Source organism: Xenia sp. Carnegie-2017, unplaced genomic scaffold (assembly GCF_021976095.1).
Source record: "Xenia sp. Carnegie-2017 unplaced genomic scaffold, XeniaSp_v1 HiC_scaffold_19, whole genome shotgun sequence".
Lineage (NCBI taxonomy): Eukaryota > Metazoa > Cnidaria > Anthozoa > Malacalcyonacea > Xeniidae > Xenia > Xenia sp. Carnegie-2017.
Window position 1 is genome coordinate 554,195 of NW_025813481.1, and position 24,290 is coordinate 578,484.

Sequence of the window (24,290 nt, forward strand, 5' to 3'; positions counted from 1 at the left end):
TAAAAATGCTTCAATAGCAATTTCATAGTCCCAGTCTGTCAACACCATTTATACAGATTCTTCAAGATAAAAACAAAGAAAGTGTTGTACATATTGTCAAATGCAAATGAGAACACCAAAAAGATGAGAAAAAAATTATTGTCCTGGCTTAATGGTCGGGAGGATGGCTTAGCAAACACAACCAAAGTAAGCTAAGTTTCACAAAGTTGGCTAAAGAATAGTAGTGCATTTGATGGTACTTGGAAATCGCTGCTGAATCGTTAATGTCGTCTTTCTATAATGTCGTTCATGTCGTCTTTTTCAGTCAATTGTCGCTCATGTCGTCTTGTTGAATTGCCATTAATATCGTCAGTTTGAAATGTCATTCATGTCGTATTTTTGAAATAACGCTTATTCTTTAAAATGTTAATATTTAGGTCATCTTCTTGAAGTGTCATTTATATCACAAATTAATCTTTAATTGAGAAAAATTACGCTGTGATGCATCAGCTAGTTTAATTATTTATTGAGAAAAATAAGGCAAACATGTTTTCGTTTCTCTGTTAAACTTACTTACCTTTTTTGTTTTTCCTTAAGCTTACGTCACGAGTTTCACCCATGGTGTTTTGTTGAAACTTATCAGGTAGCTTGACATTCAAATCCGTTTCTATTTCATAATCAAAACCTCCCTGTTTACAATTTTTTAATGCTAGAAGCAGTGCTTTCACAGAAGCACTTCTTCCATCCCTTTCATACCATGTTTTTTAGCACACATTGTGTGGGATTCTCAAAGTATTTTTCAGCAATGATGTGTTCTTTGTCTTGTGGCAGGTTCAGCACTTTGTAAAGTATTGAAGAATAATCAATTTATATTTTAGTTCGACATTACGCTAGCGTAATTATTTGTGTAAAGTAGTAATAAAATAAAATATCATACAGGAAAGGGTCAAGTAAGAACCTTGAAATACTTTACTATTACCTTTTCCAATTATTCTCTAATACGTTATTTTCTTCTTTTAACCGTTCTTCTAGCTTTCTTTAAACATTATTAGGTAATTCAGAATAGGTTGTTTGTAGATTAAGCACAGTGAATGACTGGTCATCCCCAAAACCATTCGCAGACTCTAAATCTGTGAATATGGAAATATAAAGTGGATAATGCATAAGTCGTGTCAAAAGAATGTATTTTATAGAGAAGGAAAGTCTTTTATAGCTTCCCCAATTCAACGTTGGCTCATGCAGTCTACTTTTGAAGAAGTGGAGAATACTCAGTGATACCTTACATCAAAGGTACGTATGAGACTATCCCGCGTATCTTACGACCATACAACATACGTGTCGCACAAAAACCAATCACAACTTTACGACAAGAACTAACGAACATAAAGGGCAAAGAACAACCCAATGAACGACAAGGTGCAGTTTACAAAATAAACTGCTACGACTGCCACCTCTCATATATCGGGGAAATTGGCAGGAACTTAAACATAAGACTTACTGAACACAAACCAGCTACTATGAAACAACACAAAACTAATCACATTGCCGAACATCACCGAATGACAAAGCACAACATTGACTGTGACTTGGCAAAATGCATTACTTACAGTACTGACTATAAACAACGGCTTACACAAGACAGTTGGTATATCAACTTGGAACAAACCCCCCTGAACAGATCACAGCAATTACCGGCACCTTACAAACGACTTATTCACAATACAAACAAAACGATCAACTAAAAACATTACACTTCACACTAATTCACAATAACAATACACAATTGACACCCACACATTACAACTAAAAACATCACACCTAAATCACACATCACAACTAATTCACAATGACAATACACATTTCCTGTACACACAACACAATGACATAAGAACCAGGGTCGGAGGCGCTGCGCACCTGGGGGTTCTGAGGCATTCTCCCTGAGAAATTTTGAATTTCAGAGCCTTGAAAATGCCATTTTCAGCGTTTTAGAGCAATACAAAATGTATTTTGTGGGCATCGTTTTGCGTAAAACAACACATTTTGCTTACGTTTTTCAGAAAAAAAATGAATTGAACAATACTTGAATGTTTTGCCAAATATTTAGGCTCATTATCATGCCAAATATTTAGGCTCATTATCATGCCAAATATATGGCTCATTAGCATGTCTAGGAACGTAAAATTCATTTTACAATAATGCTATTCAAAAAGATATAGTCTTTAAAATTTCTACCAAGTTAAAGGCATAGAACCCCTAGAGACCCCCATTCAAACCTCTATGTAATGAGTTAAGTTAGAAATTTGGTACTACAAGTGACAGTTCATAGATATAGAAAAGCTCAGACTTCAAACCATACAAGTTTGTTGTAACCCTTTACCCATCTCCACATCAGTGCCAGCAAATTCACTTTTGAGAAAAACTCAAAATTTTTTCTGCCAAAGATTAAGCAAAATTATCAGAGTAAAATTTGCAGTTAAGGAGCTTAATGCCATAAATGTTTATTAGGCATTTCCATTGACTATTATCTTCTGCAAGGTGTGCTATATAGCAATCACTAGTAGCATTGTATTATCAAATACAAACAGATTGTAACCAACATGTCTTTAATTATATAATTACATGAATGTTAAAATTGGTTCATGTGTCATGCTTACTGGTTATGATAAATATCTTTTCATATGATCAAAGCTCGTTTAAATGTAAATCTGAAATAATTTAGTTTAGAAATTATAATGATCATCAGAAAATTACCTAGTGATCATGAAAAATACTTTGCTGTTTTGCCAAATTTCAAGGTTTATCTGCATACGTAGGAAGACATTTTTACTTTATAGAAAATGCTTTTCATACATCAATAGCTCTTTGGAGTTTATGGCAAACAATCTGGTATGATCCGTAGATTAACACAACTTTACATCTCTACATGAGGTGTTCAGTTAGAAAAGGGACAATATGTGACATTGGACAACATTTCATGTATGTGAAATACTAAGGTTTAATACCATTCTAGTCAAATTGTCAGAATAAAAAGCTTCATGGATCAGAAGACTCAAAATCACAGGTTATAGTAAACAGCTTCTCATGTAATCAATGTTAGTTTTCTCAAATCTTAAACAATATGTAGTATAACTGTCTAATGATTGAATGATCAATGATCATAAACTGAAAAGCCCCAAACATTTGTTTATGATAAAGTAAAAATAGTATGGCGCCTTATGGCTTCAGATTTTTTGTCCATTGAAATATATTTGCAGGAATGTAGAATTTCGCTGCCATATAACGGTCACGATTCCCCAAGCACTAAAGAAATCATAGCTAAAAGTCCTCTGGCAACAACAATTTTAGAAGCATCAATCTGCTTACCATACGCCATATCAACATAAATCGCATCACACACTCGCATAAATTGACTTTGATATATTACATTCATGCATACACTTCACTTGTCCTTTACTTACGATTTTGGATGTAAATTTCTGCTGAAAAAACTCAAAACAATGTTGGCTTGCTTTTGAACATCAATGACTGAAATGTCACTCGCGAGATCGTCTTTGCCAAGCATTTACAATTCATCCATAAATTTTTCGCCCTCTTGAAAAAATTCACAGTTTGGACAGCAGCATTCATGTCAATATATGAATTTGTAAAAGATTTCCATAAATTCCATCTGATTGTAGTTTAGTTTCTATCATGCTTTTAAAAATTACTATGAAACGATCAAACATTCAATTCGGGACAGTGAGCTTGACTATGTTAGTTCAGTTGGCTATCAGTCGAAATCCATCAAACCAATCACAATAAAACAAAAATTCAAATGAACCAATTGTAAGATAGCAATTGGACTCCCTTATACGTCCGGCCACCCCTATTAGGGAGTTTTAGCAAAGACTACGAGTACGACAATGAGTACGATTTACGTCATTCTGGCGCGTAATCGTTGTTCCGACAACAAAAACACGTAGCCGTCATCAATCTGAGTACGATGTTTTGTAAAAAATTCGTTGTCGCGACTACGATGTCTTTTTAAGCAAAGAAAGTAGGTATATTTCTTCATTCTGTAAGAAATTAGTTTACAGTACTATTTTGGAGCATCCAGGCTTTAATTTAGAACCCTTTTTGAGCGCAGATGTACATTAAAAAGGAAAATATGACCTGCAAAACTTTCATGTATTTCGTACGCAAAGTGAAAGGTAAACAGCAATAAAATAGTACAAATATATCGTACATAAAACTTAAAATAGTGAAGATTTTTCAGTCTAAAGAGTCCTATATTCTTGCAAAACCAGTATTATCGATTCTTTGATATCATTATTGACAAATAGAGCCGTAGCTGCTTCGCAAACGTCGGTGTTTTACACAATAAAAAGGCTCGTTCTGTTGTTTACAGCTAAAACTTAATCTTGACGAAGCGACAACGACAACAACCTTCCTCGTGCCATTCTCTTACACGGTCAAATTTCGTACTCGTAGTCGTAGTCTTACTCTTGCTAAAACTCCCTATTATCAGTCGAGACCATTTCAGACTGTCCACTCATCTGGCCATTGACCAATAAAATAAGTGTTTTGGCGTTCATAGACTCCTTTATCCGTCGAACCAGTCAAGCCACCCCGCTTATCAGTTGGTTATTCTAGGTCAATTAAAATTCAACTGATCTGGTTACCAACGAGATATTCATTGGATTAGTCCTTAGTTTTCAATAATAAATAAAGCTGGATTTTTATCACGAAGTAAATGCGATAATAAAGTAAGAATAATTAATGAATTTTAATTAATATAAATAGGTAATTTTGAATTTCAAACATCAGTCGCGCGACGGATTTGACATACTCTAGATCCGCCCTGTGTACATGATTGTCAGTTACAGTAAAATAATTTATGCTGTAGCTAAACGAGCAAAAGTCATGGCTTATTCAATCAAGACAACAAAAAATATTGTTTTTTACCCTGAAATCAATTTTTTAAGAACAATAAAAATTGCCGTGACAAAATTGTATTCCCATAAATAGTTAACGTTAACCGAGACCTGTGTTAGAAATCGTTTGATAAGTGTAACTGGGTAATCGGCGTTATTATTTCTGAGAGATGATGCTGTTTGATAAAAAGATAGTCAAATTTACTTACTGAAGGAGCGTTTTATATTTCTTCCCAATAAACTGAAATCGTTTTATGCATTCTTCATAGAACATTATTATAATATTGTACACCTTCAATGGGATTATCAACTGATTTGCGAGGCTCTGCAACAAAGAGAAAAACAACATTATTTTCACATAATCAAATACAAAGTTTACTGATTCACAGTTGATTATTTTGTTTTCAAAAATCGTAACTAAATCTTGACGAAATTTTTTCTTCATTATGTACGGCCGTGTCGTCATATTTTTGTTAACGAGCGCATCATTACGAAAATCGTTGCAATTCAACAATAGTGTGGCCTGCGCTTAACTCAATTAATAATTAATAATTTGCCCTGAGATATTTTTTTACTGTTATTGGTTAACTGCAATGCAGTTTTTCTGTAATTACACCGTGAAAATGTGCAAAACACATGTAGATGCACAGTAGATTGTAGCTTGTGTTTTGATTTGCTTGTAAGTGGTTGCAGTATGTCGGTCTAGTACTGTGAAAGTTCGTAAGTAAGCCACCGACGGAATGATACAATTGGTCGCAAGGGTATTTGGGTATGTAAGGTTTAGGTTGTCGTGGTACAGAACAACTAAGTCAATAGTAAGTACGTTCAGATGTGATGTTAGACTTTTTCAAAGAAAAGATCTTGTTGTTAAGTTTGCGCAGTAGTGATGTTGTTGGGTTTCTTTTGTGTTTTTAAACGTTTGTTTGTCGTTAACAAGTGTGTCCATTTTGTCGAAGAAATAGGTCTTGTCCATGACCCCAGTCACGCGTCGTTTAGTCGTTTGAGTGCTTGTTGCTCGTCCTTTGTCAAGTTGTTAGCAACGGTCGATTACAAACAAAAATACTACAGCAAAAACATTCATATTGTGTTGTTAATTTCACATGCTTCACAAGATTAATTACCCTTCATCTTGAAAAATAAGCAATTCGAGGGACACACGAAGCAAAAAGTACTTAGAACGTTGACCAATGTGCTCAAAATTACAATTTCGCTGTACACATCCAACAACAATTGATTCATTTCATGGTGCCCTTGTAAATCATATAAAAGCAAGTAATCGATGTGGCCGAAAGCATTAAGTGTGCACAATAAGCAAGAAATTTACGTTCTATTCACGATGACGTCATCAAATGATCATCAAAATCAAAAATTTGCAAATTCTGAAAATTATAAGTGCCATTGGATAGACTAACTTCAGTTTGGTAAAAAATACATTAAACCGTTTTATTTCGGTCATTCATTTCTATCATGATCCTGATATGTCTTGTCTTATACCACAGACAGACATGCAACTCACCCAGGTTTACCGGCTGTCACCTAAATCCTAACACAAATCTCCTGAACACCAGATTGGCAATCATATTCACCCGTTTAAAACTTTTGCAGTAACACGTATGTAGTAAATGTATATTTTCAACGAATAAAATTTGAATGAGTGTTTAATTGAAAACTGTATACACCATTACATTGACGAACAGAAGAACTTGGTAAAAATGAATTGTGTATGAACAGAAAACCAAGAAAACCCAAGTAGATTTCTTGTTTATACAAATTGTTTGAAAGATTTGAACGCATAACTTATAAAAGCTCAATATTTTTGCCATACAGTCAGTCCGACCTGATTCGTTCAAAATTATTTCACTAACTATATGTCATTAAAGAAGGGTAGAGTGGTGGAAAATCTAATGTTCTGGATATTTTTTTTAGATTTAGGTGACAGCCGATAAAGTTGTGCAAGCTGGCAGGTCTGTTTGAGGTATAAGTCATTGATCTGAAAAATAGTACCTGTATAGAGCTTTCACGTATGAAACCATTATGAAAATTGAAGCCAGTTTTGATTTTACACACTCGATTCTTTTGACCACTCAATCACAATATGGTGTAGAGTTAGCTGAGCAATTGCGACAATGCTTTGTTCATGCTGCATCAATTGTTACTCTCAAAACTGCGGCTATTTATGTACAAGTAAATTTGTAGGAAGCATCGTTGCAATCGCACAGTCAACTCTACGCCATATTGTATTTAAGTTGTCCCAAGAATCGGGTGAGTAAAATCTAAACCCGTTGCAATTTTCATATGTTGAAGCTCTAACCAGGTACTAATTTTTCAGATCAATGGTTTAATTAAACACCTTAAAATGCTGTGTCAGCATTATGGTAGCAAATAGTTATTGATGCTTCATCAACGAGTGACTAAAAGTAAACTGTATAATATACTTTTTTCACTCAACTCATGCTAATCTATCTAATGGTACTGAGAATTTTTTTATATTTGCAATTTTTTTCTTTTGATAAATATTGCTGACATTATCGTGGAAAAATGTAAATATCTGCTTATTGGGCACACTATTGCTTGCGACAACCTTGAAAATACTTGCTATTGCAATATTTTCTACAACACTATGAAAGAAATTATTAGTTGTGAAAGGTGTGCAGAGTAGGATTTTAGACATCCACATACATTGACCTTACGTTGGTAACCTTCAACAAATGCAACAACAATTTTTAGTATTGTGTTGCGACTATAAATAAATTTTGTGCGTATTTGGTGTTAAGGAAGTACAAAGTAGACTGTTGGACAATATAGTTACCATGTTTTGAAAAAACTTTCAATAGATATTTTCAAGTGTTTCTCTTCTATAACCTGAAAGAATATACACCACGCCATCGTTATCAACTGTCATGCATTCAAATTGTGAATCATTAATGTTGCAAATTTTTGTGCGCCACGGTTGAAGTTGTCACAAATGATTGTTGACATTTTAAAAGAATCTGATGATCTCCAAAAAAAATCAGAAGTTCTCCTCAAGGTCGGCGGAACATTGATAATTTTGGGATAGTGTTATTATTAATATATGCATGTTTTACTTTGTTAGTTTTAATTGACATCAATTGTGTTACGGATTATACATATGAATATATAAAAATAGCCCATCCAATTATCTACGTTCTGCCGCCAGTGGTTCTCCTTGGTTAAAGGAGACTTGAAACTTGTCTAGAGTTCCATTGACATACTTTTTGAAGCAGCCTAATGTCGACTTTTCCTTTGTTCAGTGTAAAAACAGTTGTCTTGAATTACTAATGGTAAAATATACAGTTTGATAGTCGACTTTATTTACTTTTTATAGGCAGTGTTGCCATGTGGCAGCAAAAACAAAACAATTTTAAACACGAGAACAAAAAATTTGCCTGCTAAAGAGTTAAAACATCCCCACTAGTGACGCAAATAATTCGATTGTATTGATTAAGACATACTGATCTAATTGTATTCTTTCGTTCACTTGAGAGCCTAGCCTTTATTGCTGACGATTGTAAATTCCTTACAGGGAATGGTAAGCTACTAATTGGAGGTAGAATTCTTTTTGTAGTAAAATATGGACAACGAATTTCATTGGCAAGTGTGCTTAGAAGTTCTTTTATTAAAAAATATTGTTGATTTGTTACCCACGCTAGGAGCTCGTTTGTCTATCTGTGTTTATTGGTTCTGAGCAGAAGATAACTCATGAAATATTTAAACACATTACAATAAATGCTGTGAATGCGTTTCCCATTAGCTAAAGTGAGCGATGGATTAAAATTTTGCTAAAATTAAAATCTTTTCCCATCTTATTGGGAAATATCACCTGCAACAATAAGAATTCGGCCGCCAATAAGAGACGCTTACCATTACCTATCAGGAATTTACAAGCGTCTAAAATTCAGGCTATTGAGAACCTTGCAAGTATATTTTACCTGTATCTGATCCAATATCTAGGCAATTGTACTTGTCCTTGATTACTTCCAGCAGTAACTGAACAACAATGAATTATAATAACAGTAAGAAGTTCGTAGAATTGGTAGAAAATGATCGTTCTTGCGAAGTGAGATCATTAATATTAGTTTGTTAATTGCAACAGATGAGAAAGTTAATGTTTTAATGCACACAAGTTTAGCGTGCCCGTACAATGTGCTGCTGAAAATATTGCCTATTAACCTTAAAACTGAATTTGTTATGAGTCAATTAACTCCAAACCATGCATTCTATAGAGGGCCATTTTTCTTTTAAGAGATTCATTTTGTGCATCTATATAGAATAACATATTTAAACTATATCCTCGGTCCGTCGTAAAGCGATTGAAACAGACGTGTTGCAAAATTCAAATTTCTTTACAAAATGTGCGTTGTCTGTTTCAAAGTAAGAAACAACCACCTAGGTTTATCGAAAAATGAGATTCAGCCATTCTCCTTTTTTATGAGGCTAACTGAACCTAACTTTAATATTAAAAGAAAGTTAATGTTTATATTTTGCTTTTTTTTAAAAAAGATACTCCATGATTTTTTATTATTTTCAAAGTCGTACAATTTGATCAATCACAAATTGGACGGCTTTACTACTGAGCTTTACATAAATTCATCAAGGGAATAGCGATTTTTATCGTTCTGGATGAAGTTGTTTTAGCTTAGTGCAATGCAAATCATTCATCGGATGAAGTATATCCATTTCATGGATAGTAATTCATTACTTCCTCCATATTTTTCCTTCAAAGTACACTATATAGCCTATAGTTTATCTTTTAGCAGGCAAAATGTTCATTTTATCTCAAATTGTCACTTTCAACCATTAGCGAAACCATATGTTATTTTTTATACAGCATTTTCTAGCAAATTTAAACATAAGTAAGGCGTATCACGTTTTTTTACAGTCTATCCAATTCTGTGATCTATGTATGAAGACTTATTTGCACTGTGGGACTTAATCTATGGTCTGGCTTTCGGCTCTACAACATCAATTTATACCTTCAAGTAGAACCAGGTTTAACTTTATTTGATAACAGTTTCGAGATTGAAAGAATTTATTGCTTCAGCTTCAACTGATCTATTTCATTAAACTATTTTGAAATCATTGACGATGCTAGGAATCGGATTTTTCCTGGATTAGCCAATTTATTTCAAATAGCACGCAACGGGGCTACTATAAATTTTTGCCTTTAAGTTTTCCCTTGGAATTTTAAAATGAAAGTAATAAATAATTCATTGCAATCATGTCTTGCAGTTTTGGTCTAAAATTAAATTCTATGACGTCAATTTGATATTTTGGAGAAATTTGTGTATTTGATATCTGTTGTGATTGTAGCAATGAAAGAATTTCTTTATTCAACCCAACGAGAAAGTACTTAATTATTTTGAGTATTAAAATTATTTTGATGTTATTGTTGACTCCAAGAATTTTAAAGTGGATCAATTCAATTTCATACCATAAATCCATCATTCTATATATCAACCTTAATGTGAACCTTAAGGTCAAGAAGTAAAGTACAATATTATATTTCAAAGTTTGTCCCTCTAGTGTTGAGTCTGTAGTTGGTATATTTCCAAGTATGCACTTATATGAAAATTATACAACCAGCGATTTCGCACAAACTTATATGTTTGATATAACTTACTAATCATCTTTGAAATGTACTGTTTTTACTGTTCAGTTCATGCTTGCGTGTACGTCTGCTTCCTTCTATTTAAGCTAAAGAAGCATCAGAATAGCTCTTATTACGTTAGTTTAAATATTTGTAGCTCTCGCGCAGTAAGAACTCTTTTTCTCTCTTTATATTTTCTAAACAGCAGGTAGTTAACAGCTGACCGAAAATTACTTCGTATTTTATTTCCCCTCACACCAAAAAAATTCATATATTAATTTGTCCAACGGAGATGATTTTATTGCAACTAAGTAACTGTCAACTTTTTATACCATTGTAGATAATTTTAAATTTCAATGAGAGACTTACCAAAATTTGAAGTTTGATTTAGGTTCCGTAATTCATTGAATGACTGCTTTTGATTATTTGGTGACATGTGTCCCACTAAGGTTTTATTGTACGTGTAAATTCCTTTTAATTCATCCATTCTTCTCTAGCAATGCTCGCTGTCGCCAAAAACCATCACATGGGATTATATATTGCCATTTTTGTAGCAGCGATTCCTCAAAGGTTGATACAATCCATGTCAATCATGTATTTTGTCTTTATTAGACAACCCTTAAAGCTGGAAGTAAGCTAAAATCTGCAATAGCTAAACGAGAATTATAGTACAAGAATGTGGTTGATAGGTATATCATAATATATTCTGTAATTATAATTGTTTTTTCTTTGAATCACAATTGCTTTCATACAAATTATTTTAACATAGTCCGGAGGATAAGCTCCGAAAATTGGTCAGATTGTTCAAACATGTGAAGAAAGCATGAAACTTACCACAAATTGCTAATTTGATTTATAGATCAAAATAAAAGTGAGACCCCAGCAGGATCAGCTTGTTTAGGGTACTTTTGAGCCGATTAAAAGTTTGGTCAGCGGCTTAAATCGCGGGCTTAATGAGGCTTTTATAAAACCGTTTTAAATATAAAATGTTAAATAAAAATGTTGTATTTTATATAAAAACAACAAAACACCATGAAAATTCCGGTAAAAATTAATTAATTGTCGAAAGTTACCCTTTTTAAAGGTTATTTCGAAAACTGCATAAATTTTGGGCTCCCTGTGGCAAAAGCCTGGTCGCCTAGTTAATTTGGCATTTCCAGACGATATAGTGCTATTTCTCGATAATTTTTTTGATTATTTTTCGCTTTTAAAATGTCTTTAAACTGGAACCTTTGTGCCTTATGTCAAAAGACACAAAAGAAAAGATTTTATGTCGGAAAAAGCTTCAAATACTTTACTTGCTGGCTCAAATTACAAGACAATTGCAGAAAACTTGAAAGAATTCGAGAAACTTGATTCGCTACCTATTAACATTCCACTTTCTTCTCTTGATGATGGCAGAGGTAAGGAATTCCTAATCAATTAAAAGTGAAATAAACTCACAGATCAACTATGAGCCATAAATTGTACTTATTTAGCCTTATAATAATACTTTAACAGGCATTGAAAATACTTTAAGAAATCACAGAGCATCATGGCACAAATCGTGCTATAATAAATGCAATACGCTAAAGCTTCAGCGGGCACAAAAGCGCAAAAGTGAAGAGGAATTTTCAACTGAGGATCCAGCAATATTAGGAGCTACTAGTCCAGCTAAAACAAGAAGAAAGACATTTGAATTGTCAAGTAAGAGTAGCAATGCTTTATCATGTTTTTCTGTGATTGCACAGAGGGTGATTTGCATAAAGCAGAAACCATGTCAATTACCAATAATGTTCAATCAGCGGCCGAGACGCTTCAAGATTACAAACTGTTAGCAAAATTAGCACAAGGTGATATGCATGCAAGAGATGCATATTACCATAAATCATGCTTGACATCTCTCTATAACCGTCAGAGAAGCAAATTAAACCAACCACAAGATAGTGCTGTTGATGATAAAAATGAAATAACACCTGAGGCAATAGCCCTTGCAGAATTAAGCCTATATATTAGTGAAAGCCTGGCAGCTGGTGAAGCAGTTTTCAAGATGTCTCAATTGTCAGAGCTCTATTGTTCAAGACTTGAACAATTAGGAGTAGAAGTGAAAGGACGTATCAACTCCACAAGACTGAAAGAACGACTTCTCACTCAAATACCAGAGCTGCATGCATTTAAAGATGGTAAAGATGTGAAGCTGGCAATGCCAAATGATATTGGAACAGCTATGGCTTTTGTACACAATAGGAACCTAGACACCGCTGCATTGTACCTTGCAAAAGCTGCTAGTATAGTACGAAAAAATGTTCTTGAAAAGGGAACCCTTTGAAGGCACGTTTACCCAGAATGCCAACAACAAGCAGTCCCCGATAGTTTACTTGCCCTGATAAATATGATTTTAGAGGGTCCAAATATAAATAATCAAAAGAAACAAGAGGTGTCAGGAGCCAGTGCCGCTTTAACGATTTCCCAACTGCTAATATTTAATTCAGTAAAGCATGTACGATCAGGTGCTAGCAATGCCATTCGACATGACAAGTCAAGAGAGACACCATTAACCACTTCCACGGCGCTCGTTGTCCATGCAGAAACAAGAAAAAACATTGGTCGACAAGTTTTATAAGCTAGGTCTTTGCATTTCTTATGACAGACTAATGCAGATATCTGCAGATCTGGGAAACAAGTGTTGCAAACTGTATGAGAAGGAGGGTGTTGTATGTCCTCCAAAATTAAGAAAGAATATCTTTACTACAGGCCAAGTTGACAATATCGATCACAATCCGTCCTCAAGAACCGCTAAAAATTCATTTCATGGAACAGCAATTTCCCTTACACAACATCCTTCTCTTGACTCACAAGGAGAAGAACGAGAACAAGTGCCACAGGATAACACTCCCACAAAGTCAAAGGTCGTCAACAGTTTACCTGAATTCTATACAACTGTAACTCCTGTCACAGATGAAGGTAAAAGGATCTCTTTGTCCCAAAGTCACTGGCTCTTTTAAACCTAAACAAGACCTGATAAATAAAAGCATCAAGGAAGAGGAGAAATGGCTAAAAAGGGTCGACGAACTTTTACTCAAAGAAAAGCTTGAAGAAAAGGATTACTTATCATGGTCAGCTTACTTTGCATCTGAGCAAAACGTAGTTTTGAGGCCCAATGCAATCACCTCTTTATTGCCACTTTTGAAGACAATGCTCATACTATGGCTATGATAAAGCATGCAATGAAAACCGTCAAAGAATCTACTAAGTTCTTAAACCCTAATCAAACTCCTGTTATAGCGATGGACCAACCACTCTATGCACTCGCTAAGCAAATACAGTGGAACAACAAAATGAATTCGGTGAAGATAAGTACATGGTAATGATGGGTGGCCTGCATATTGAGATGGCAATATTAAAGATGATTGGACATTGGTTAACTAACAGTGGGTGGGCAAGGTATGGTGTAGATTTGTTGTTTTATAATCTCAATCTAATAACTAACATATATTTTTACTTTGAAGTGCTCTAATTCATGCTGAGGTTATGACAAGTGGAAGAGCGGATTCTGTTTTGAAAGGATCGCACGTGACGAGATCTCGCTATGTCCACCAAGTAAGTGCCTGTGCAATTTACCTTATGCAGAAAATTGCTTACCAGGAGTACATCGAAAGTTGTGAAGACAAGCCCCAAAAGTTATGAAGCTTGGATAAAAGAACAAAGTGAGCTTTGCCCGCAATTCAAATACTGGGCGACAGTATTAGACCTCGAAATTCTTCTACTGCAGTTTGTTAAGGCTACCAGAGGGTTACTTCCAAGTCTACTTACAAGTGCTTGGAAAGGTACTTCCTTGGTTTTGCGATGAACTTGTCTAACTACTCTAGATGGTTGCCAGTACATGTGAGAGATCTCTTACGATTAGAGAAAACGCATCCTACTCTTTTTACAGAGTTTAGTGCACATGGAAAATTTGTGGTTCAGAAGTCCCAACATCGTTTTTCTATGATGTCCCTTGACCAAAACCACGAGCAAGAGAACGAAATGATAAAAGGTGATGGTGGAGCAGTGGGCCTCACCGAGTGCCCAACGGCCCTAAGACGTTGGATGATCGCAGGACCTGAAATTGCAAGACTGGTAAGAGAGTTTGAGTGTTCCTTTGGCGTTCAGTGTTCTACAAAGAACATTACTCACCACGAACAGACACCATCTGTCCAAAAGAACTTTGCAAAGATGTAAAATCAATGTCTGCTGCATTAAAGGAGTTTGGAAACCCCTTTATGGAAAATAGCAAGGATCTGATTGTCGTAGATACGAAAGAAATAGAGCCTGAGTGTGTTATAGAGTCGATTTATACAGCTCGAAAGATCGGAGAAGCACAATACACTAAGTACGTCGAAGAGAGACTTGAAAAGTGTAACACACCAATAACTGACACAATTGAACGCAATAAGCTTCCACTTTTTGGAACATCAGTACCAACGACAACCAACAAGACGAAACTTCAAGTCACAACATTAAAGAATGACTGCAATCTTTTTGCAAGGTTGTACATTGCTTGTCAGTCAAGAGAAGGGAATCTCAAGAATTTTTAAGCATGAAAACCAGAGTACTCCTCCTTCATTATCATCAGGGGACAAGATGCGAAGTGGCCAGAAATCAGAATTGATTGATTGTCTCGAAGCTGATGTGCAGACCACCTGTCCAAATGTTGATGTCAAAATCTTGGATGCCGCAGCTATTGTAAACATGCTTAGCCCAGGGAAGTGTAAGACCTTTCAAGAATACTCCAAATCAGTGTTTGTTCCTTATATTGTTCAACAAGCAAATGGTATTAGAAGAATAGATCTTGTTTGGGACCGTTATATACCCGACAGCCTTAAGCAGGGTACTCGTTCATCGCGAGGCGCTGTAGGGGCAAGAAGAAGAGTATGTGACATGGCTGTGATCCCTGCAAACTGGAAATCATTTTAAGATCAGATGACAACAAACAAGAACTTTTCAAGTACCTCAGTCAGGCAGCAACATCGATTCAACTGCCAAATGTTACAATTGTAAGCACTTTTGAGGAAGACATAATAAGTTCGAAGCCAATCGAAAAGATGAGTTAGCTCCCTGCAATCACGAGGAGGCCGATACGCGCATTTTCATTCATGCAAACCATGCAGCGAAAGGTGGAATGAGGAAAATTGTCATAAGAACTGTAGACACAGATGTTGTTGTGTTAGCAATAGCAAACGTGCACAAGTTAGATGTAGATGAACTTTGGATTGCTTTTGGTGTTGGTAAACACATGAGGTACTTACCAATTCATAACATTACACAAAGCTCGTTGAGTAGGGAGCAATGTGAAGCCCTACCCTTCTTTCATGCTGTCACTGGTTGTGATACTGTGTCGTTCTTTGCTGGAAAAGGTAAAAAGACTGCATTTCAAGCCTGGAAGTCTTTTCCTGATGTTACCAGTGTGTTTCAGCTTCTTTCATCTCCAAAAGAATCCATCTCAGAAGAAGAAATGGAAAAATTGAAAGATTTATCATTATTATGTATTCCCGCACATGCCCGCTCTCCAACATCAATGATGCTAGACAAGCTATATTTGCACAAGGTACTAAGACAATCGACCACATTCCACCAACCCAAGCCTCCTTGGTACAGCACATTCGGAGGGCAACATATCAGGCTGGTCATGTTTGGGGTCAGTCGTTAGTTTCAGTTCAACAGTTACCGCTTCCTTCGCAGTGGGGATGGCAAAATAATGGCAGATGGATTCCTACATGGAGCACTCTTCCAGAGGCTTCCAAAGCGTGCAACGAACTGGTGCACTGTGGTTGCAAGAAAGCATGTAGGGGCTTGTGCAAATGTACCAAGTCCAATCTTCCATGCACAGCATTGTGCAAATGTGGTGGTAGCTGTTACCAAGATTAATAAGTAAGTAATATTCCCTAAATAATCCCGAAAATGAATCAAAAGAATACACTGCAGTGAAGACGACAGGTGATACAATATCATTATTAAACATTTTCATGCTCTTGTAAAATTTAATAACACCAATAAATCAAGAAATCCCAAATATTCTTCTCATTTTTTTATTGAAAGTATGTGAAATTTACTGGTATAAATGACAATTTATACGAATTATATATCGCTTAATAATACTTACTTCCAAGAGGATATAAATGCGATGAGAACTAAATTGTTTTGTCGATTTTCTTTTTATTTGAAATGGGATCCCTGTGCCTTTACTATTAAAATATATGGCAAAATTTATTGATAATTTTCTCGGAAACAAAAAGGTATTTTGCTGGGGTCTCACCTCTATTTTAATTTCATTGATAAACCAATGCAAAATAGTGAATTTGAGACTTTCTTCATGAATTTGAACAATGCTAGGTCTTATACTCCGGACTAACATAGATACACAAACAATTAAATCCCCCCTCTCCCCCACACCCTAGCTTTGATAGCGTAGCTGTACGTTTGCAGATTGCTGAATTGTTTCAAAACTCCTTTTGTATAGAGCCAGTCAAACTCATTCCGCTTTGAACTGCAAGACCTAGAGCACAAGGTATGTTCAATGTCATGGACCCCGGATGATCGATATTTGGGAGGGAGGCTAATATTCATATTTGCATGTTATAATCCTTTGAAAAACATGCATTCCTAGGGAACTTAATAAGGCCTATCATGCATACATGAATACCCCCTCCGCGTATAATCGAATTTGCGCATTCCTTATTGCTAATTTCGTAATCATCTATAGTTAAAATAATCTTTATGTATTCTTCAAAACTGCGTTTAAGGGAATCATTAAGGGGAATATATACGACAGACTTGAGCGTTGAATTATGGAAATGTGACTGTATATATGCAATACTAACAGATGGCAGTTAAAATCGTTGTTTTGCTTTTAAGGCCGAGGTAAATCCTGCCGTTTCGTGTATTACAAAACGTTTTGTACGTTTTAAGCGATGGATTATTGAACAGATATAAATTAATAAGCTATAATGTCCAAAGCATTCTTATACAATCATACATGTGGACCTGACTGAAAAATTGTTGTGATTTTATGTGTTCCCTGGTTATGCCTACTGATGTTAAATGAATTCAACTTATTGTGAAGGTTTTAAACTCCTCCAAGAAAAATTCAAAAGAAAGAGCTGTCGAATCTTAACTTAAAGGAGCTTTATTGGTAAAAAAACAGTTTATATATATCTGCCATTTAACTATTTACCCTCGCGTGTTTTAATTTTAATATTCTTTTATGGTTGCAAACTCTGTAGTAAGGTAAATGTTTTGAACGCGGTAGTATCTCTACATGATTGTGGATGTAGATAGGCCAGGTTGGTAGAATCCTGAGAACGACGTTTGTTCATGATGTTCACTAACGTTTCAACAACCTCAGCGGTAGTCATCTTCAGAGTCAAGATGAAATCAGAGTCTAGTTGACTCTGAGATGACTACCGCTAAGGTTGTCGAAACGTCAGTCAACATTAAATACAACAGTACTTCACAGGACTTTACTAACCTGGACGATTCTAAACTCTGTAGTGTTGATTTCGCATTAAATCTTGATCCTTCCGTTATACTTAAAATTCAATATGCAGCAGCTAAAAATTAACATTCGAAAGGCCTTCATCGCTGCAAAATATTTTATGGAGACAGATCATAAAACTTTTCAGTATATATTCTTTAATTTTATAACATTTGTGGTTGGTCTTCACAACCATTTTATCACAGGTAACTATTTCAATGTAATCGAGACAATGAGGCTCGTTTCAAACGTCGCACTTTAGATGTGTCGAATGCAATTAAATTAAAAGGAAATGTGAACAATTTCCTCATTGTCTTTTGTTTTTAATGCATTCGACTCATGTAAAATGGAAGATTGAAATAGATCTGACACTGAGCTCGTGTTTAATAATTTGTCTTTCGTCCCTCGTTTGTGTTGACGTCTTGTCGATTTTTTCATGTAAAAGGTTCATTTTTCATTGATACATCCATTTACATTCAACATAACTGATGAAGTGAAATATCTAGCACTGCAATGTCATAACTGAAAAGAAAAATTTCATTTTACTTGTGTAATTTTTGTGAACAAGCAAAACAATACGCTTGTTCCTACACTTTGATTATTGCTGTGAGATTTGGTGTGAAATATTCTATGTAGTTAAAACACAATAAGAGCGACTTGATAAACTTCATAGCGAGCTGTTCAAATTATCTTGAATTTAAATAACGATGCATATCGTTCTATTACCATCCAAACATATGGCGGAAAAGCTTTTGGAGAAAGAAGAAGGAAAGTAAAAGTAAAATGAATGAACAAATTTTTGAATGAAAATGGTCTTGAGACGTTTAAAGATCTTTTTACTCAAAAGCCAAAGTGCAAGTCGTGGTCTTTAAAATATTTTCAACGCCAACTGTTTTTCTTTGCCATACCTTCAGACAAATTACATGACAATTAGCTGTTTGTACTAAGGTGCACATCTGTGTAATTCTGTTTCAATGAATTTGGCTAGGTTGAGTAAAATCAAAACCAAAAATGACGACAAATGTCATTTTCAACATTCTTTACACATTTATACAGGATGTATAAAATACAACTGGACAGTTGCTTAATTCATCAACGCTCGAGATTTGAAATAAAATTGCTATGAATTGATAGTTGGAGTTATACTTCCGATAGTTTATCTGAGTGTAGCTAAAAATGCTGCAAATTATATCCATTTTGTTTTGGAAATTATGTGTTACCAAGAAACTGCTTTGAAATAGCGTTAGCAAGAAAATGACACAACTAAAAAGAAACTGTAGCACATAGGTATAAATATGACGCATGTTGTTTAAGCTAACAATGTTTCAAGAAGTTTGGCTTCAGCTGCGAAGGTTTTAAAATAATGGCTTTAAAAAAAACACAAATAAATCCGCGAATGAAAGGTCTTTTAAATGTTCATTGACTCGTGTCGATTTAATTTTGGTTTGTTTTTCCATTCATCGTTTGACCTGACAGTCGCTTGCACTGGAACAGGAAGATTCGTAAAAGTTTTGAGAAAATACTTTTTTGGATCACCAATCTTTTTCAATAATTCTGGTTGTAGTCTTGGTTGATCATACATTGTTGACCAACATATCAAATAAGCCTTAAGCATACGTTGAGCTTAAAATCGTGCGGATTATTTTAAATCATATGTATTAAATTAACGTTAACATAAATATTATTGTTGAAGGTTTATATTTTTTATTTTTATTCAACAGAATTTATAAATAGCGCTGTAGCTACTTTTTAAAACAGTTTTTAATACCATTAACTAATCACAGTAGAAGGAACTCTTCTCTGTCGATGTAAAATCTTAACAATTTTACCTGCTATTTCAAATTCTCGTAATGCTATGTGACATCACAAATTTTGTAAAGCAGACATTACATAAACTTCGATATCTTTAAAATGAAAAGCGATATGAATTATTTGTTTTAGAATATAGACAGTCCTTTTGAAAATTATTTTGAATGAAAATATAATCTAAATAGCACAAATTTTGTTTCATTTGCACTTTTAAAAAGAAAAACACAAAATAATGGCGAATGAAATGTGCATGAAATGTTCATTGATTCGTGTAGATTTAATTAAAAATGAAAAGGTCTTAAATTTGGTTTTCCATTCATCATTTGTCATGCACGTTGCACGATAAAATCGCTATTTTTATTCTCGAGAACATAATTTTGGAATTGTCGTTAGTTTAAATGATTTATTTTAGAACTTTTATTGTACAACGAAGTCGTCTCAAAGACAACTACTTCACAATTCAACAGCATCTCCAATCTATAATGTTAACAACAACTTTCCCTTCTGTAATAATCCCAAAGTGTCAATCACATGAAATGCACGCGATCCGCAACAACAATAACAAATAAAAACAACTGTTCATCACACTCCCGACGTTGATCATATTGATCAATTTATTTCACGAGTTTTTACTATTTGACTGTCGCAATAGGTCTCTAATCACGGCTGCAGTTCTTCGGTGTCGGGTTTTCATAGAGTTTTCGTCTTTAGACTCAATTCCACTAGTAGTTTTGGGAACCACGGTATTTGCTGGAGGCATATTCAACTCAAGTGGTATCAGTTGTTGTATTGGACGACGTAGTTCTGACGATCGAGCCTTTGTAGTACTCGCAACACAGACTTTTGCTACTCGAACAACACCATCCTTACTTACTATGAGCTCGGTAACTCTAGCTAATTTCCACAAAATTCGAGAGGAAAAATCATTTTTTAACACAACAACATCACCGACAGTTATCTTCCCATTCTGTGCTCCATGAAGTAAACGTGAAGTCTCTCTGAAACTTAAAAGATATTCCGTTCTCCAACGATTAATAAATTCATCTAACAAACGTTTAGGAAGCGATGTTAACGTCAAGGAATGTGTTATTGGAAGAGGATTTCGTATTATCTCTGTGTAGCAATAGTCCTCATTCAATTTTGTAAGTTGAAGATCTTTGGGCAATTTTTCTTCAGTATTTTGGAGGAACTGCAGACCATTCCACCAGATTCCAGATTGCACAAGTTCACTTACGGAACACCCACGAGAAGGCAATTCGGCAGAGTTTATTACCCCAGGTTAATGTCTCCATTTATAACTACTAGTTAACTTTCTGATTTCTTTCACGCGGTTTTGTACATACGACTTCCACACGTTATGATTTCGAATCCAACACAATGTGGTAAATAAATCCGTCCATAGGATAATATCAGTGATATTTTATTGAAGTCAACGCTTTCACAATAGAATCAACTAATCTTGCTAAGGTAGTTGCGCCTAACAATTCAAGTCGTGGTATGGTCTGTCGTTTGATAGGAGCGACTCTTGTCTTGGCTGCTATTAGATTCACTTCAATTTCACCGTTTTTATGTTCCGTTTGTAGATATACAACTGCAGCAAACGCAAATTCTGATGCATCGCAAAATCCATGTATCTGATGAATCGGAGATGAATCGTATCCACCATGGAAGTAACAACGCGTTACTCGTATGTCACTTAAAGCCCTTAAGTCGTGAACGAGAGAATTCCAACGTGATAAGGCCTTGCCAGACAGATCTTCATCCCAATTACAGCCAGAAGAGCAGAGGGTTTGAAACAACATCCTCATAGTGATAGTAAATGATGCGAGAAGGCCAATAGGATCGAATATTTTCGCAGATAACTTTAAAACTGACCTCTTAGTTGCAGGAAGTGATTTGGAAAACACTTTTACTAAGCTCGTCGCTGTTCTCATTTCAGCTGATTCCTAGAATTTTGATACAGTTCTCTTGAGATGTGGACTTAGGTTGTGGCTCTGTTGAGTTTTTACTAACTTGTCTTCCACCATCGTTTTTGGTATATGTTTAACATATGATGACCTCCTTTCATTTCCCACCTCATCAAACGGTCGATCTTCATTATTCGCGATAACATTTCGGACATGTTGCGAGTTTGAATGCCATTTTCGAAGCTTGAATCCTCCCTCGCTCATTAATTTTAGAGATCTATGATAGTTGTATAGAGCTTCGTCCTCATTAGAAATTCCACCAGCGAAATCGTCAACATATAACGACTCGATTAATTCGAGACTATTTCTGGATCGACATTCTTGTATTTCGAAACGTGGTGACGAATAACAGTAGATAATATTGCAGGACTTGGGGTAAGACCAAATGGTAGGTGTCGGAACTTGTATTCCTTTAGCATCGGGTGAACTTTGTTAATATCGTCAAACCAAAGGAGCTTCAGCATCCTTCTGTCTTCGGGAGCAATTTGTATTTGATGAAAAGCCTTTTCGATATCGGCAACAAGCCCAATGGGGAAGCCTCGAAAGTTTATAATAGTGTCAAATAAACGATGAACAAAATTTGGTCCCTTTTCGATGCAATGATTGAGTGACTGCTCTTTCTTAGTAGCTCTTGCCGAACCATCGAGAACCACGCGAAGTTTTGTAGTTTCCTTATCTTTTCGAAGTACGCCATGATGGGGTAGGAAATAACCGGTTTCATGTGCAACAAGAACTGGGTCAATAATTCCTCCTTTCACTTGATCTTTGATAATTGCATCGGATTCTTGCAATAAGGGTTTGTCTTTATCGAGACGAGATTTCAACTGGTGTAATCGTTTCAAACACATACCGTAACAGTCTGATTTTGGAATATATTCCCCCTTCCAAGGTAAATTCACTTCATATCTCCCTTCATCCTTCAGATATTTTATATTCTTCAGAAACTCCTAATCCTGTGATTCGCTGGATTCTTTGATTCCCATTCATTTGATCTCCCAAAACCGTTTCAAGCATTCATGTAATTTGGGTTCTCTCTTGTCAAGCGAAACTTCTTTTGAAATTGAGTAATCTTCGATGATTAAATTAACGATTGACAATTTCAAATTAGTTTCACCATCATTCGTCTGTCAAGTGATAATCCAGCCAAATTCACTATTAATCGCAACAGGACCACATTCACTTCTTATAATTTCGCCTTTCATGATATCAAAGTAATAATCTGCTCCAATTAGAATGTCGATGTTGCTGTCAATCTGTCGTCCAGAGAGAATATTGGTACCAGAAAGCTGCAACTCTATCAGAAGAGGATAATGATTGAGATCAATTGTCGTTGTTAATGGAGAGCAAATATTTGGGAAGCAAAGAGCTGTTTTGATTCGATTTCCATTCTTTCCTTTCAGAGACAAATGAACCAAGTCGCATTTTTGCTTTGTAAAATGTTGGTTGCCAAAGGTATTTAAGTTAACAACTTCTTTTCTGATGGGAACTAGTCCAAGCCGGTTTTTTAATGAATTCGTAACGTAAGTGCGCTGACTACCGCTGTCCAAAAGCACGCGAACAGGTATGGAAATGGAACCATTCCCACCATTGCCATATGTAATAGCTGTTTACAGAACAACTTGATTACGCGTTTTTGCCGTATTCGTTGTTAAGTAATTATCTTCATCAATCATAGTAGCTGTGCAACGTTGTTTCATTCCTGGGTTTCTGGAAGGTTGTTTCCAGTGGGGGAAAATTTAAGATCATATGTATTCTTTTGTTAAGGAGGCGTAAAACTTGACCTAATCACTTCACAAATCGATTGATGATGAGCCCCATAACAACGTCTACAACTCTTCATTGACTCGCAATTTTACTGAGATGCCCGATTCGCAGGCATACAAAACATCAGTTACTCTATCACACGATGCCGAAAAGTGTGGCTCTTTACAATAAACACATTGAATATGTTTACCTGAAGTATTTGAGTCGAAAAGGCGTTCGCCGTAGGTATTCTGGGTGTTTGGTGCTGACCTCCTGAATTTTTCCATGCTGTGGCTAAGGACTTGATTGCACTCGTTTACTTATCTTCCGTGCCTCGATCTCAGTTTTTATTGTATCCAACAACTCATCAATTTTGCAAACGTCTCCCGACGATTTTCGAGCAGTTTGTAGACGTATGTCACTAGGTAATTTAGTCATGATAATAGGGATAAGCATACTGCCAAATTGTTCAGAAGAAACGCCAAGACTCGATAATCCTCGTACATGAACGCTTACTTTATCGTATATGTATCTTACTTGGCTAGTTCTACCGTTGTTACAAGATTGAATCTTTAAAATTTCATCCATGTGAGCTGTTATGGTTTGCTGGGTTTTCCCGAAGCGATCGTTCAAGATTTATAGAGCAGAGTCGTAATTGGCATTAGTTAATGTTAGACCTTTAATGGCCCTCGCACCGTTTCCCTCGAGAAGCGATTTGAATTTCTTTACATTCGAAATGTTTGGATTACTGTGAATCGCAGAATCATACAGATCCCAAA

At 35.4% G+C, this 24,290-nt stretch overlaps 2 protein-coding genes and 2 long non-coding RNA genes across 4 annotated transcripts; 1 reads left to right on the forward strand and 3 right to left on the reverse strand.

The window, feature by feature from the left end:
• Nucleotides 1-674: 674 nt before the first annotated feature.
• Nucleotides 675-5,824, reverse strand: LOC124438881. Its single transcript, XR_006946189.1, has 3 exons — nucleotides 5,541-5,824; nucleotides 5,263-5,270; nucleotides 675-688 (listed from the first exon to the last, which is right to left on the reverse strand). It is a non-coding gene; the product is annotated as an uncharacterized LOC124438881 (long non-coding RNA).
• A 9,245-nt stretch (nucleotides 5,825-15,069) lies between these two features.
• LOC124438658 lies at nucleotides 15,070-16,168 on the forward strand. Its single transcript, XM_046988839.1, is given in 3 exon segments — nucleotides 15,070-15,430; nucleotides 15,433-15,555; nucleotides 15,558-16,168. Coding segments are annotated over 3 exon segments (1,062 nt in total). The 5' UTR covers nucleotides 15,070-15,102.
• Nucleotides 16,169-16,531: 363 nt separating this feature from the next.
• LOC124439024 lies at nucleotides 16,532-16,862 on the reverse strand. Its single transcript, XR_006946242.1, has 2 exons — nucleotides 16,775-16,862; nucleotides 16,532-16,703 (listed from the first exon to the last, which is right to left on the reverse strand). It is a non-coding gene; the product is annotated as an uncharacterized LOC124439024 (long non-coding RNA).
• A 5,196-nt stretch (nucleotides 16,863-22,058) lies between these two features.
• On the reverse strand, nucleotides 22,059-22,616 carry LOC124438660. Its single transcript, XM_046988840.1, has one exon. The coding sequence runs from the start codon at nucleotides 22,614-22,616 to the stop codon at nucleotides 22,059-22,061; it is 558 nt and encodes a 185-aa protein (XP_046844796.1).
• Nucleotides 22,617-24,290: the final 1,674 nt, after the last annotated feature.